The sequence below is a fragment of the Lepidochelys olivacea genome (assembly GCF_965140295.1).
Source record: "Lepidochelys olivacea isolate rLepOli2 genome assembly, chromosome: 2".
Lineage (NCBI taxonomy): Eukaryota > Metazoa > Chordata > Testudines > Cheloniidae > Lepidochelys > Lepidochelys olivacea.
The window spans coordinates 212,148,613-212,165,865 of NC_140412.1; the positions used below are offsets into that span (position 1 = coordinate 212,148,613).

The window sequence follows — 17,253 nt, forward strand, 5'->3', positions numbered from 1 at the left end:
CTTATATTGTAAGCTCTTGAGGGCAGATATGGTCTTTTTGTTCTGTGTATGTACAGCACCTCGCACAGCGGGGTCCTGATCCATGATCAGAGCTCCCAAGTGCTATGGCAATACAAATAATAATAAAATACAATATTTCTAATGCAGAAAAGAAGCAGAAGGAAAACTTAAATACCCATAAACTCAATGGCAGATCTAAAAATAATACAGCCTATTAAAATCCCTAGCAGGGATTCTGTAACAGTTTAAATTGGGATTTATGAGTTAGTGGATTAGTAACTAATTGAAACTCAAGATGCATTATGTAATGAAGCCTGAATATGGATCTAAACTTTTTACAAATTTTAGGTTGTTTGATCAGGTCAGGCCCATCACTAGTTTCAACAATAGCAAACATGTAATGATTTAAACCAACTTTTATAAAAAAAAAAAAAGAAGAACTCTAACATTGATTTCAAATGATATATAATTATAATTATAGCTACATCTCTACATATCTGCTAAAGCAAAGAGTTCCCGTCCAGTTGCATATTTTATGGAGCAGGCAGAGGGAACAGAGTAGCCCACCTGAGGGAAATACTGAAACATGGTCTGCAGATAACATGAGAAAGAGAGGTTTATCCATGTTCCCACTGACTCAGTATTAAACCCCAGCCTATGGTTTAAACCTCTCCAACATGGATTTCGCAAAAAGGGCATCTTTCTACTCCAAAGGCAAGAACGCTGAGCAAGTTAAACTACTCCAGGTCCTGCGGAGCATGTGTGTGTCCAAAGAAGAGTTGCTGGTAAGCCCATAAGGTCAGATCACATCCTCTGCATGCTAACTACTCTTTTTCCTGACAGCTCATTTCTAAAGAAGGCCTCAGGGGCTATCCTTGTTTTAGAGCTGTGTTTGTGCATTTACTAAATTAAAATAGGCTTCACGCTTTGCCATTAGTTGTTGATGAGTTCCTTGTTCTATTATTTTTCCATTGTTAATAACAACAATGACATCTGCGTTCTGTACTGTGGACAGCCTATGTGCAATCACAATACAGGTCCTTCCTTTCCGTGCCTGGTCAAGGGCCTGTTGCACCACCTAGGGAAAAAAACAGAAGACATTATGGACTTGGTTTTAATACCTTCTCAGAACTGTTGCCCCTACACTGGCAAAATTTGGATCTGTAATTGACCAACAGCACACTTCCACCAGTGGAAGATGTAGTGTACACAGGTCACAGGCATTTTTAAATCAAATTTAGCCAAGTCTGATCTGAATAGGATGAAAGAGTGGTAAGAAGGCTGCAGGTTCTCTGTGTTACACTTCAACAATTACAGCCACAGTAGGGAATTTCAACTTTGAATTTGCCTACTGCACCCACTGCCCTAAAGGCTGGTCTACATGGGGAAAGACAAGTCTGGACATTTCAGTAAGCCAAAATAAATATTTCTCTTGGGGGGAGGTTAAGTATAGGAACAGTCTTCCATCCATGGCACAAAAGTTTAGGCCGTACTTACACATACAAAGCCACATTTAAAACAGGCTTGGCGTAAAACCTGTATCAGTATAGCTATGTCAGTTAAGGGTGTGAAAAAAAACCACCTGCTAGAGCTATAGCTCTGCTGACAAAACTTCAAGTGTAGACACAGCTAGGCGGACAGAAGAGGGATTCTGTCGGCTTAGCTAACTTTGGGAGGGGGTGTTCCTTCACCAGCAGAAAAACTCCTTCTGCCAGTGCATGCTGTGCCTACATGAGGGGGCTATGCTGGCAGAGGCTTTATAGTATCTAATCATAGTCGTTGAGCAGTTTTGTAGTGTGACCATAGTATAATGTATTTTTGTCTTGCTTTTGAGGGCAGAAAACACAAAACGTATTAGGGACCATCCTTTAACTTGTTAACTGTGCAAGATAAAACATAGTTCCCTAACCTAGGAAACACATATTTCTCCTCCACCCTGCCACCATCCAGACAAGTAACCACAGATTCTCAATGGTGTTTCAACATGATTAAATCTGTGGTATAGACAGGGCCTTGGCAAAACGCATGTGGCTCTTCCTCCAAAATCAGTATAGGGAGAGTGATGTCTGTCCAAAATGGGAAGACGATTTTAACAATTTTCTTTCCTATTTGGCCGTTAAGGCACTGAGGGCCATACTCTGTCACCACTGATTTCAATGAAGCTACTTGTGGAGGAAGGTGCTACTCAGTGAGAGTCAGGGTATGAACATCTGGCCTTTTCGTAGTGACCTGCTGTGGCTGTACCAAGGTCGCAGGAAAATCCATGAAATCCCATGAAGTTCTGGAGGATCTCACAGGATTCTGTTGGATTTCCAGTGTTTTTCTCACACCACTGTAATCACTGCTTTTAAGCTCATTTTGAGAACTACTATACCCATCTCAGTTCAGATAAGCAAAATAATGCAAGTTCAATTGGGTACCAATTCAGAATGTACAGTCCTATTTGTACAGTTATTCTTCTAGGACACTTATTCAAATATACAATGGTATCAGCAGGTATGTCCAGCTAAATTACAGAAGAGCAGGACGTGCTACTGTGACCTTAAGCAGTGCAATGCTGTATTAAGTGGTAGTGAGCAGGCTTCAGCAAGGTCTACAGTAGTCTTAAAACATTCCTGAGCAAGTAATCTCATTAGTCCATAAAATAATCTTAGGCACTGCACAGCCTGTACAAACACAGCTGCAATTCTCTTCCTTCAAGGAAGATACTAGAGAGAGGTGGCGGGGAGGAAGAGGAAGAGTGGAGACGAATGTGAAATGATCTGAGTTAGCAAGCTGGAGAGCACTGCCTGACTGCAGCAGCCAGGTTAGAAGTTAGCCAAAGGTGGGAGCACAAAATAGCAATAAAGCAGAGTCTGATAGTGGGAAAAAAAATGTAGAGTAGGTAAACTCAAGTGTTCAAAAACCAGAAGACAAATTAACCCCCTAAGAGATTATCTCCAAACTAAAACGCACACAGAACTTGCTTCCAGTGCTTGCACCCCCTTCATATGCAGGTCAGCACCACAGCAACTAACACTGTGTCATAAAAAGAAAAGGAAAATACCCAAGAGGGAACGATGGATGCTGTGATCCCTACTTAGCCGTCAGAAAGCTGGCCGAGTCTGATACTGCATGACCCACTCCACTCCAAGCTTCAAACTAAACGCTACATGAAAATAAATGGGATGTTTGTCCTTTCTTTAGTACTATTGTTGGTTTCCATACTACTGCCTCCAGTCCATGGATACACATTGTTGTACGTTATAATTAAACATAGGCAAGTTACCTTTTCACTCTCATTATCAAGAGCAGAAGTGGCCTCATCTAACAACAAAATTTTTGGTTGCCGGAGAAGAGCCCTTGCAATCGCTATTCGTTGTTTCTGGCCACCCGAGAGCTGTGTTCCTTTATCTCCAACCCGGGTGTTGTATTTCTGTTATAAGAACATACAGTTAATGAAGTAAAAGTTTGTTTACATTACATTGCAACTGTAGGTGGAATTAAAAATAAATCTACAAGTTTCCTTTTACCCACCGCCCCTCCTCTAAATTTTGTGATGCAGAAAGAGTAGAAAATCTATTCTGGGGTATTACTGGATTTCCCATTGTGGCTCAGAGCATGGTTTGAGGTTGGGAGCAATGCAGAGACATACCCTCCCTTGCTACTGGTCTTGTGCACTCCCTGTGCCTCAGCTATTGACCTACTGGTGATGGGGACAATCCCATGGAATAGTACATCTCACTTAAAAAACCAAAGTAGTATTTGAACATTAAATCAAACATTCCTATTTCGATAATGTAGAAAACTACATAAGGATAATAGTGCTGTAATATCAAAATCATCAGACCTTTCAGTACCTTGATATTTGATATATCCTAACACTTGAGTCACTTGATTACCTCAGGAAGTTCTTCTATAAAAGAATGAATATTTGCTGCTTTTGCTACTTCTCGTATCTCATCCAATGGCACATTCCGACTGTTATCCCCATAGGCAATATTCTCAGCTATGCTGCAGTCAAAAAGCACTGGCTCTTGGGAGACTATTCCTATTTGAGAGCGTAGCCACTGGATATTCAAATGTTTTGCATTGATGCCATCAAACAGCTGCCAGCAACAACAAATGTCAAGTCAAGATTGGGTGTCTGATATTTCAATCAGACTTTATTCACAAACATTACAATTCTGATAGTTCTTGCTATTCTGATAATTTTTTATTACTCAAAGAACTATCAAGAATTAACAGCAATGAATATTGAACCCCTCTGAAAAACCCTCCAGACACAGCAACAGGTGAGAAGACTTCACAGCACCAGCAACAACCTCCGATGTCAGCTGACTCATTCAGTACTGAGCTCCTTATATCTTGACTTTATTAAGTGTGTTGATTGTGTCATTGGTTTTTAGTGTTGGTGCTGATGAGAGCTGAGCAAAAATTGAAATTTCGATCTCGTGGGAAATTCCAATATTTTGACATTTGTTTTCATCCCAAAATCAAAATAAAAAGTCAAAATATATTTTTTTTTCATGAAATGAAAAGTTCTGAAAAATTTTCATTTGAAAGTGTTACAATATTTTGTTTTGACTTAGCTTGACATTAACTTGCATTGTTTTAATGTGCAGCAGTGCCTCATGGGAGTTGTAGTTTTGTGCCTCATGTCCCCTTTGGGCCAGCTCCCTGGCTATATTGTATCTCTTATGACACACCACATGGCTTGGTTACAGGGAAGACCATGGGAGTTAGCTTAAGTCCACTGGGAACAGGTTAAAGCTAAACCACAAGAAGGCAATCTTAAAATGAAATAAGAGTCCATGCAGGGGGTTGCATCAGCTTAACTATATTGATTAAAAAACTAATTTATGTTAAACTGCTGCAGATTTCTGGTGTAGGCAAGTTTTAAGGATAAACATAGCACAGATTAACTGCAAAGGTTGATTACTCTAACTAAATGCAAGTGAACTGGGGTTGTGTAATGAATTTGAGAGCCATGTGTTTTCCACCTGTGTATTTCCAAAAGAGTAGAGTCACAAAGCTTGGGGATCCCGCTGGTGTTTCAGGCCTGAATCAGCTGATTTGTACTGCCCATCTCTGAAGTGGCGTAGCACTATAAGAAACATTGTTTTCTGACGCCAGTTCATTAGCAAAGAGGACTCAAAGAGGACTCCTCTTGGTCATTAATCAATCATTCTCCATGAGATTAAATTTACATAGTTTCCAAAAGTAACATTTCCTTTAGGTCAGTGATCAGAGGACACAGTTTTCACTATGACTAAAAACTGTGAGATGTTATTTTTTTTTTAAAATTTACAGTTGATGTTTGTGGGCCTAGTTCTGGAAAAGAGATGTTATGTGGGATACCGACAGCGAAGAAGCCCAGTGGAAGAAGCAATAAACCAAAATTTCTAATCTGCTCACTCACTTCAGCTATAATTGGTACAATATGGCAGAATTTGACCTAATGACCACAAAACTTGCATGACACACTCTGCTCAGTAGTTGCTGAATCAATATAAGATCAGGCATCCCAGTTGGCCTCAGTTCACTGCAGCTTGGTCACTGGGGCTTTTAAAATAGCAGTGACGCTTAAGTAGGAACACATGCTTAGAAAAACAACAATAAAATCACTAGTGCAGATATTATCAAAATTTAATCTTACCACTTGCCCTGTGAGAGGGTCATAGAATCTCTGTAAAAGCTGAACAGAAGTGCTTTTCCCACATCCACTGCTGCCGACAAATGCCATGGTTTGTCCTCTTTCAATCTGAAGAGACAAGCCTTGCAAGATGGGAACATCTGGGCGAGATGAGTAAGTGAAAGACACTTCACGGAACTCTAAACCTCCTTTGAATGTAGCCTGTGAGAAGAGATGGGCAATACTTTCATGTCACATGTGTTCTAAAACTTAAACAGAAGACTTCTTTAAACACTTTGCCCTAAAAACACCTAAGTCAAGTGAAATATTTATTACAGACATATTCCGAAAATGTCCTGGTTGTACTCAGATCCCCTGTTTTATTATTTTCACCAAAAGATTTCTAAACGATCCTGACAATGCTGGGTGTGATGGTGACTAACTGTTCCATATAACACTTATTAACTGTTCTTCAAATTTTATTCTACTATAATCAATCTTTAATTTTAGGTCTTGGACTCCATGCTTACATTTCCAGGAAAAGAAGTTGCTCAGTCTTAGCAGGGAAGACAATGGTAGCAGCTGATTCTGTCTCTGTATATGGTAATGTGCTATGTCCTCGCAGGACTTAGCCAAACACAAAAATTATTTAATCTAATGTCACCTGCTCTATGGGCACCACCAGAACCAAATAATGAGGAAGGGTCTCAGTCTCTGATGAACAAGGTCATCCTTGTTCTGATTCTTGTCTTTTTAGATTATGACCTTTGTGTGTGTGTGTCAAGGATTGCATCTTTAGTATCACAGTAGCAACCAGATGCTACCATTAGGATCAGGGCCTTGTTATACTGGGCATTGTACAAACATAAGATAAAAGCCAGTCCCTGCCCCCAAAGAACTTGCCCTGCTACTGCAACCTGCTTGGCACAGGAGACCCACTCCCCATTGGGGGTGGGTGCAGTGTAAGGGTCTGCCTATGTAGAACACATTGCAGGATCAAAGCCTAAATACGGGACATGACAGGACAGGTGGGTGTAGACCACAACAGAGGATGAAGAAGAAGAAAACAAGGGTGACAGTATTAGGAGCACAAGGTTTCATAAATTTGCTACAGTGTACAGCTTAGCAGGGATATAATCAATTACTAACAGGTTACTTATTATTAGGTGTCAGTACATTTTGAGCACAGCTGTAATATAAACAACAAAAGTACTGAGATGAATGGATAAAAGGCTTGTCACCTCACCATAGCCCAAAACACCCACCCTTCCAGCCTGTCTTTTTCTTTATTCTAAGCAGAAGTTTCAGTGAGGTGAGATAACTGCTAGCAACAAGGACATGTGCAGTACATTTAGAACTGAAGTTGCACTCACTGGTTTTTCTCCTTCTTGGCTGTAGCTATCAATGGCTGGTGTCCTTTCAAACAGAGCAAACAAGTGTGCGGCTCCTGATTTGGCTTTGGCATATTCAGGTGCAAATGTTAACGTCTCGCCAAGTGCCATAGCACCATATGTAATTGCAGAAAAAACTCTATAGGAAGGAAAACACAGTAACTTCTGGTTAGATGCCAGCTTCGTTCTGCAAGGCAAAAGCAACAGAAGCGCTAGCTTCTCAAAGGTCATGACATGCAGCAGACATTTAAGTAGTAAAGGAAATCAGTGCAAGACACCTCTTTCCCCTCTAACAACCAACATAAGCAAACAACCACTGCAGATTGTATTTTCAAGTACAAGGATGACATTGGGCTTTGCCTTGTGACCCAGGAGCCCTTCATATCCCCGGCACCCCTGCATAGAAGAGCAGCTGCAGTAGCTCTGTAGGGATTTAGGATGGACAGGGATAATCCATGGGGGTCCTAGGAATTCTTTAGTCCCCCCCAAATCTCTCACTAGGGAGCAACAGTGTCAGTGGCAAGACTGGGACTCAAGGCAGGAAGACCAAGAGGGAAGGACCTTGCTCAGGCTTAGGAACTCTTCACCTCACATTCTTCTCACCCTGCTGGAGAGCAGCAGTGGAAAACCAGAACTCAAGAGGCTTATGAGTTCTCTGACTGATTGTCCTTTTGTCCAAACGCATGACTGGAGTGGAGATACTAAGGTCAAGTCTCTGAGGGAAGAGAAATTGGAATAGGAAGTTCTGTAAGCCTGGATAGCTACAGGAGATCAGGCTCTTTAGGAGCTGGGAATTCTGGTAAAAAAAATGGGAGTTGATAGATTCTTAATTGAAAAATCAATTAATTAATAAAACCATACAGGAAATGGCTGCACTTTCTTAGTTGACGTATCATAACTGCTTAAATTTGTAAAACAATACAGCAAAACAAGAACACCCATTGTGAGACTAACACAGCTAGGATTAGCTCTATGAGGGAGAATTGAGGAATGTATCCCGGAGGGTGCGGGGAAAATTATGTATAAAGGGATAGTTTGGTTAGGGATTTAGTGGAATTAAATAACAACATGTTTGGGATTATAAAGCAGGATTGGGTCAGTATTAAAATTTAGACTATGTCCAATGGCTGGATGAGAATCTTTCCCCTTTTCCTCAGCTAGAGATGGGATAGAGAAATCCCCTTTAAAAATAGTGTACTTGTATGGGCCAAACCCAAGAATCTGGTCCATATTATTAAATTATCAGGTTGTGAGTACACCTAAACTGAATAATCCTGTGATTTTATTGTTGCAAATGACAGGACAGGAATGTATCTGTCCTGTCATTCATCTGTGAAGCATCTAGTACAATTTTGGGTGCTATCAAATAAATTACTGCATAACTTTTCAGGACTACATTAACCTTTTACATTCCCTTCCAAAATAAATACATAATAAATATAAATTAAAGCCCAGTATCAGCAAAAATAATGTTTAATGTATCCACATGAACAGCACTGATGCTTAAACTGATTTTGCCACAGGCATTTGCAAGAAGACACTCTGATTGAAGTTGTACCAAAGCATAGTGATACATATACAGCATATAGTAGATATGAGCAGATTGAGCTACGTAGAATAGATACATGTGCTTCAAGAATTTTTGCATATATCATATGCGATCAGGTTTAAGCACTGATTTTAAGGTCAGTTATCCATACCTAATGTTTTATACTATAAAGAGCAGAGGTTATAATCATTTAATAATAAATCTACTCTGAGTGAAAGACTAAAGAGACTAAAAATCATGTTTTAGCAGATACATGAAGACCTTGATCTTTTGATCTTGTTAATTGGGTTCTAGATCACAATCTTCATTTTATAATATTACTGATCAGCTAGAAGCTAAGTATATAAGATGAGCATATGGCTTCTGAAAGTCAGGCCCCATTAATGTATCTCATGTTGGGCACCAAAAACATTTTTGAAAATGTCGGGCCTAAAGCCCTCTGGAAACATAAGGCCCATTAATTGTTAGTTTCAACAACAACAAAAAAGGGGCATTTTAAAATATTGGGACCATCCCCATCTTGTATTTCTCCTGAGTTCACTCAAACCTGAGCCATTATTTTCCACAAACAGAATCTTACTTTAATAGCAAAGATTACGTGTAATCCTAACAAGACCTTTATTGTTCCTGACCTATAATTTCAAAGACCTTGTTCAGCCATCATTTCCGTGACATGAGGCTCTGATTTTCTTATAAGTTAAAGAAGAGAACTCCACAATACATCTTATATAAAGCAGGCAAACACAGTATTCCTTCATGAGGATTATCATGCTCAGTTTAGTTCAGGTTACAGTTAGGCAAGAGGGTGTGCATCCAATACAAAGAAAGACAGAGGGAAACAGGGCAGTCTATCAATACTTGCATGGTTTCTGACTGGGTACCAATACTTTTTCTCTTTCAAAAGAGCTTATCTGCACAGTCTGGCTCCTGTCAGCATACATGTGCTCCATACAATCTTTCCTGTACGTGCTACTTCAAGTGTCAAATTGGTAAATAACAGTATGGAAGAGGGCCTGCTGGATGAGCCAGGTACAGTCCCTGAGGGACTAGCTTCTACGGCTGACTGGAGGACGACAATTCCCTTTCACAGCAACTTTTGCGGTTTCCAATTCTTTTATTCTGCATTAGAATTAAAAAAAAACAACCCTTTTCCTGAAAGGAGGAGTATGTCACTCTATAGCTGGGTGTCTAGATCACTGCTGTGTGAGACCCACATTTAAGTTCCTGCTCTGCCCGATTCAGAGCAGAGCTCTTCATCCCAGATCACTTCAAACTCAGACAGAGTGGAGAGTTACAGCTTGATCTCTCACAGCTCAGGTGAATGGCCCAATCAACCTACTATTCTCTCTCCACCCTTCTCTTTGAGCCCCCAAAGCTTTCCAGATGAAAGTTTTGTAGTGATAAATGCCATTTGACAAAACACATATTGCAGTGGAAATATTCCAGTGACTTCAAGTAGAGAGCAATGTTACAAACAATTAGTCTTCCCTGAATGTTTTGTAAAATCAAAGTAAAAATCAGTGGAATCATTTTTCTACAAAAATAACAAAAACTATAAGCTCCTCTCCCAGAGGAATTGCTAGATTTGCTTCTTCATCAACCATCTTGTTGGAAGCTGGCAGTGAATGTGTCTACACAGAATGATGAAATCAGGAGTGCATCATGCCCGCTGTGCTCCCATGGGAGTCAGGTAAGGGCAGTTTTAAAAGCGCAGCCTGGCTTTGTAGGTGCCCTGTCATACCAAGTCTATCAAAGCGATGTTCCGAATCAGCATATTGCTTTGATTTCACCACCTCCACAGCAAACACTGCCCTATTTTGGGGATATGCTAGCTGTCAACCCTTCTTGACCTGGAGGAATAGGTGCTTTGTCGTGTTGGCACACTTCACTGGGCAAATTTTAGCTGCCAGAAAACTTACACCTCCCAGCTTCCTGGGAGTTAATCGGATCCAATATTGTGAAAGCCCTTGCTGACGGAATATCACCCATTAGCATGCTTTAATGTTGGCTTGTTCCTGCTGTTATGACTCTGGTTTCTCATTGTCTACTGCAAAACGCAGCAGGCATTGCCAAGAAAATAGCCACTTTTCTAAAGCACAGTGCTGTGTCAGAACGACGATCATTTTCAGCATAAAACCAACCTGCCTCTCTCCTGCAACTGTGGGAGGATGTACCATCCAGAGAGCCCTCAGTTTTCTATATACTATTATGCCTACTGAAACCCAATAGGACAACACATGGCTAGTGCTTGGAGCAGGCGGTTAATAAAAGGAACTGTATTTTGCTTTAACTTCAATTAATGCCACATATTTTTGAAATATGCTCTCCATGACATGCCAGCTGACATGTCCATGCCCATCTACTCCACTGTCCTGTCTCCAACAGTGGCCAGAAGCAAAGGCTTTAGAGGAAGGTGAAAACGCAACTCATAAAGGATTATGTGAACCTGCTCTCTGAAGTTAAATCTCTCTGGAGTTCCTCACATTCTTTTCCAGTATGTGTCATCTGCGCCATATTACTTATTAACACCAGTCCTAGTATTAAACCTCAGGGCATCCCACTAATAAAATTCTTTGCAGGTTAAAAACTGATCATTTATTCTTACTCTTAGTATTCTGTCTCTTAAACTAGGGTGACCAGCTAGCAACTGTGAAAAAAACGGGATGGGGGTGGGGGGTAATAGGCGCCTATATAAGAAAAAGTCCCCAAAAATGGGACTGTCCCTTTAAAAACGGGACATCTGGTCACCCTACTCTTAACCAGTTTCTAATCCATGACAGAACTTTACCTCTCAGCTCCAGGCTACTTCATTTCTTTAACGGCCTCTTGTGAGGGGCATTGTCAAAAGGTTATTGAAAGCCTTTATGGACTATTCCCCCTCTTGGACCTTTCAGGATTTCTCAACTGTGTAAAGGTCTCACAGGGATAAAAGACATCTCTACCGTTAATGAGATTTTAAAACTTTATGATGCTTCTTCCTTATCACAAGTCTCCTTTTCATCATAATCTGGTGTTTCTCTGTCAGCACAACACAGCAAACAGCTTCTCTTTTCTCTGACAAATTTGTGCACAAGCTTTTCACAGATTTCTCTATCACTTGCTGAGCCTCCTGGTAATGGGACTGATTTGAAATGTAACTCTCAATACTATCATGGTAGACAGCTATCTTCTGGAAATACTGGGTCAGTGTCACTTAATGACTCCTGCAGCTACTGGAAAGATATGACTACTTTTAATTATCTGAGCACTCCACTTGCTAATGTGTTATTGGAGTGTTTATTAAGATTTGTTGATGTAACACTTTTGCAGCCTAAAAATGTGAACTGGCTTCATTTAATCAAAATAAAATCATATTTGTAAAGGAAAGTTTTTAAAGTAGATTCAAGGAGGAGATATATTTGGATATATAATAAATTGTTGGGGCAAAACCCAAGCAGATTCAAATGAGATATCATAAAACGTCTAGAATTCTGCTTTGAAGCGAGTGATACCAATTCAGATAATTCCATTACTAAAGAAAATGTCAGCAATTGCCACACAGATGCTGTGGTTTATATGGTGGTTTATACTTACAAGTATTGGAGACACTGTAGTTTCCCAGCATACATGTCAGGCCTTTTGTCTGTCAAGGAATTTTAAATTTAGATTTTAAAAGTTCACACGGGGGTGCGTGTGTGAGGAAGAAGATGATAGATACAGATACTCCATTTTATGTCTGAAAGCCCCTATGCTTTTGGCAAATTTATAATGAGGCCTTCAGCTAGGGAACATCTGGACGTCTTTGGTCTAGGGTTATGAGTGCTTACTCTATGCCTCATCACCATTTTGAGTTGGTGGGGGTGAGGAAGGTGACAAAAGAAGCAAGCTTTCCTCTCTCTCAATTCTTCTTGCAAATTATGCGAATAACCAAGCTAGCTAGTACCGGCATGTGCCTTAACCAGACGGCATCATTTTCAGATGTAAAGAAAAGCAGCACAAGAGATGTTGGGCCAGATTCTGATTTCAACACACTACCAACTGCAACCGTGGTACTCCTGATTTACTCCAGTGTCAGCAAGAAGACACCCAGCCCCTATTTTCATTATTTTTAATGGTTCAGTAATAGATCTTTGGCTCACTAGTGAGAGGAACCCTCACTTTCCAGATACCTGTGTGCTGTACTCTGTCCATCAACAGAACTCGCTTCTCTGTCTCGAGTAGCCATATTCCTCTACCACCACATCTCTGTCATGAACAGTCATGCTCAATACTTAACCATCTTCATTACTGTAATTTCTCTGTCTGCCTCTCCCGCTCCTGGGTGGCTGTTTTAAATTCTTGATCATCTGCTATGCAGCGGTGTCTGACCTCTGTTGCCAGTAACTCCCCAAACATTATTAGCATATATGATTAGGCACAGAAAGAATAAATAAGACGTGCTGCCAGACTGTGACACCAGATTTAGGCAGGCTCCAAAGATGTGTCATCAAATGAATGGAATGTGCCTAAGCCTTGTTTCCCAGTAAAAACTATCCCTACATTTTCCTGACTTGTACCACAAAATGTGACGGGGTAACCGGACAGAAGGAAGATCTGTTCTGCAGCAGTGAATGCCTAATGCAGGGATAAATACTGTCATAAACTGAGAAGCCATTTTCAAGTGGTTTTAATTGTAAAATCATTTCTTTGTAACCATCCCCCCTACTTTAATCTTAAGATCCAAAACCTCACATCCAGGTGCAATATAAAGAAGTCCTTAAGCACATGGTTTGGTTGCTGTATCAAGGCTCCAATGTGCAGCCTGAATACTGTGCATTGGCATAGGTGCTGGAACTAAGGTGCTGGGGGTGCAGCCATAGGAGCGTAGTTAGGGGGGAGCGGGGCAGCGGCCACTCTCCCACTGAACACAAGTGGCACCTTGTCAATGTCTTGGCGCCTTTTAAATTTTCCCCTGTTGAGGAAATTTTCCCACTGCGGTGCTTTTACTCACCCAGTGGCGCTCCGGGTCTTCGGTGGCACCTCGGCGGCAGGACCTTCAGTGCCGCTGAAGACACCCGGAGCAAGTGAGGGAGCACTGCCGGGTGAGTAGAAGTGCCACAGCGGATAGCACCTTCTTTTTGGATCATTCTCCCTGTTCCCTCCACCTGGCTATGCGACTGGCTGCACCCCCGGCTTGAAGCAGTTTCCATTATATACAGGTTTACCATTTGGTTCAATGGCTCTCAGCATCCCCACATACAAATTGTTCCAGTGCTCCTGTGCATTGGGTACATATGAATGTAGGAATTCCCTTCAGCCTAGATGCTGAAGTTTGATGGTCTCTGTGGCCTTTAAAGGCTCCCTCTGTCAATGGCATGGGGCAAGCTCCAATCATTCCCTGGCCCATGGCTGCTCTGCCCCCAGGTACCCTGGTGTACAGAGAGGTGCTGTGAAGTGAGCTCTGTGCTGTGAGAATGCAGCCCTCAAACACTACCCTTCTCACCCCTTGTTATGCAGCTGAACTCTCCTGGTCCTCTGTACTTGTAGCAGAATTTGCCCCAGTGGGCTTGTTTATATTCTGTAATATCAGAATTTGGATATCCTTTGGGTCAATGACAGAACTTTAATTTAATAGCACACTTTTCCTTCCCCAAGCAAAACTCTATGTATCCGAATAATCAGAAACAGGCAGCAAATAATACTTCAGTAAATGATAATTTTCTAGGGCCTCCATCCTGCAGAGGTCCACGTGGATGGATCTCTGTGCAGATCTCTCTGCATGCAAACCCAGTGCCCAAGTTTGTTTATGCAAACAAACATTAGTGGAAAAATTGAAACCAATTTTACATGCTGAATTTACTGAAATTAACAAAACTTGTCACAAAAACTCTCTAATCCTTGAAGCAGACATTGGTACTAACGTGCTTCACTAGGGGCTGTCGTTGTATTTCAATAACAAATACAGAAAATAAACTTGCCTCCTTTTAGTCTGATAATAATTTATCTCCGTGACAGTGTTGTGAGATGAGGAGGATGGGTGTTGGGGGATTTCCTCGGGGATCTAAGGGGAGATGTAAAATGGCACACTTTGAATAGTTGTTCATTTATGAGACTCACGTGAAAACACCCTCCGGGGTCATTCTTCCAACTGTAATTAAGTATGCTCCAAACCGAAAGCTCGCCGCATAGGTGAAATACATAAAAGCCTGGCTGAATGCATAACAGGAACCATAGATCTGAGCTTTCTTCTGAGCATTTCTGCAACATACAGTATTTACAAAAAACATGGAACAACTGTAAAAATATGAGGGATATTCTACTTGTTCAGAGAGAAACTGGGCTTATGTATGCTGTAGCTAGTACAGCTTCACTCCCAGATATGCTAGAGAGGCCACACATAATAGACACCCCAAATTTCTCTAGAGTGGAAAGCATGCATAGATGTCAAAAATGCTCAAGGCTGATCTACACGAAAACCACCACACTGCTTCCAGTGGTGGAGATGCAAGAATGAGGGAGAATTATGGGTCCAGTTATGGGTAAATGAAACTGTAAAAAAAAACTATGTAGCATACAGCTTTAGCCAAAGGTCTGATCCTGGACACACTTACACATAACTTTGCTTCCATGGATAAAATCATGCAGCATCAAACTAGGGAGGCCAGGGTTTCCTGGGTCAGGAGAGAAGAGTGGCCTCCAAGGGTGGTCTGGGCCTGTGTTGACTGATAGGATATCTAGCCCCACCACTACTTCTGTGCCATGTCTACAGAATGGAAATTTACCAATACATTCCCACCAGTTCTAACAGCAGTTCAGTTAAGCTGGACCCTTGCCAGTGCTAGCCAGGATTCAGACCAAGAAATCAGCAGGACCTGTGCTTAATCCACTACCGCTTGGGTCTTGAGAGAATTCCCTGTAGAACCACGTACCAGTCTGAGCCTGAAATCATATTTATAAGTGTTTGCAGGATTGGATCCTAGAACTGCAATTTATACTGTATATTTAAACTACCCCAGTCTTCCCACTCAAGCATCTTTTCAGTGAGTTTAAGAGAAATTATGCTGACACACAAAATATTGTAATTTGTTTAGAATACATCACTAACAACATGCTTTATGGACTATCTGAATTACACTTGATGTGCAAGCTCTTTCATTCTTTCCTCAAGATGATATCCTCCTTAACAAAACAGCCATATGATGTATTAATTTTGTTTGTTTGCCTTTGTTTTTTTCTCTGCAGACTATTAACTTAATGTAATATTTTAAATGGATAAATAAAATAGAAAAAGAACAAAAAGGGACAATTGCAATGGAGGAAAGGGCAATGCACATGGTCTCAACATGACTGATAACCACTGGGATTGGCTGGCTTAACATGACATGAATCATTTCTGACCTGTATGGCTTCTGCAGGTTTTCTTCATACATTTGTTCAAAAGTGCTCTCTCTAGTTAATGAAGCAACGGTTTTAATGTTCTCCACAGCTTCAGTTGCTACCTTTATGTAAACAGGAAAATCAAAAGACAAAATGAGATGGAAAAAAATCACCACTGGTCCTTCTCAACATAGTCTGGGATTGGTAAAAAATTTTTTTTACAGAGGAATGTAATTACTTATACTTACGGTGGTAATATACTGAATGCAGCAAAATAAATAGCTGGTTTGTTTGTGCAAAGGCTTAATCACAGAAATAAATGCAGGTGCTTTTATTTCAATGTTCCTAACTCCGGATATACACCTAAATGTGCGAAGTTAGACTGAGATTCGCTGGTCTGGTCGAGGGGGTGCTTCAGCTGAGTCCTTGAACGGTAAGTAAGAGTGAACTCTTGTTGATTTGTATATGTGATTACTGATTTATTCTTTTTTGGGAAAAATTAAAATAGAGTGCTGGTGGGGTATTAGCATACACACATACACCCCCCACCAACTATATAAACTGGAATGGTAACTGTTATTATTAATTATTATTATTATGTATTTGTATTGCAATAGTACCTGGGAGTCCTCATCATGGACTGAGACCCTGTTGTGCTAGGCACCGTACAAAATGAAAAAACAGATGGTGTATTGAAAACGAACCCTGGAGGGGGGTCACATTACAGACCAGATTAGAAATAGAAGTTTCTATACTTCGTTTGTTCCACTAGATTAGCTGTGTTATGAAGAAGCTGTATTTTACCTTTCCTGCTTGTTGCAGTTCCTTTTTATCTCGGTTGGCAAATCCAGTCAACGCACTGGTCTCCAGCATCCCAGTCACAGCAAGCACCGGCGCCATCACTAGGATCAGCAGAGTCATCTCCCACCCATATATAAAAGAAATGATGACAGACAATCCCATGCTGGAGATGTTTTGTGCTATTACACCAAGCCTTGTACCTGTTGCCTGTAATCGGGTAATATGTGAAAACTGTAATTTGCTAATGGGTTTTAAATACAATCCTTTGCCCTACCTGATAACAAGCAGATTAAAAAAACAAAAACACCCCCCCCCCCAGCTTTCAGAGAGAGATCTTTCACTCTGGCCTCATCTCCCCCAGCAGAAACGGGCTGTGTCATCCAGTACTGGTTACTGTTTTTAAAAACCAGTCTTATCTGTTGTTTGAAACCTCCATTCCCACACTGAGAGCCCCACCAAAAAAGCTGCGCTTCTCACAGCTGTTAGTGACCAACAAAGAAGCCATGGGGAGTGATTCAGACAGTAACTTACAGTGGACACAGGATGTTAATTCTGCTTAAGGA

The 17,253-nt window shown here is 40.9% G+C and overlaps 1 protein-coding gene across 1 annotated transcript in view; it reads right to left on the minus strand.

The window, feature by feature from the left end:
- Nucleotides 1–486: 486 nt before the first annotated feature.
- Nucleotides 487–17,253, minus strand: part of ABCB5 (ATP binding cassette subfamily B member 5) — a 70,524-nt gene continuing 53,757 nt past the window's right edge. The window contains exons 21-28 of the mRNA XM_084621370.1: nt 16,694–16,897; nt 15,911–16,011; nt 14,630–14,770; nt 6,988–7,144; nt 5,639–5,836; nt 3,882–4,088; nt 3,269–3,415; nt 487–1,078 (exon numbers count right to left, since the gene is read on the minus strand). Coding sequence (XP_084477496.1) covers nt 881–1,078; nt 3,269–3,415; nt 3,882–4,088; nt 5,639–5,836; nt 6,988–7,144; nt 14,630–14,770; nt 15,911–16,011; nt 16,694–16,897 — 1,353 coding nt within the window. The 3' untranslated portion in view covers nt 487–880. The remainder of the gene's footprint in view (nt 1,079–3,268; nt 3,416–3,881; nt 4,089–5,638; nt 5,837–6,987; nt 7,145–14,629; nt 14,771–15,910; nt 16,012–16,693; nt 16,898–17,253) is intronic.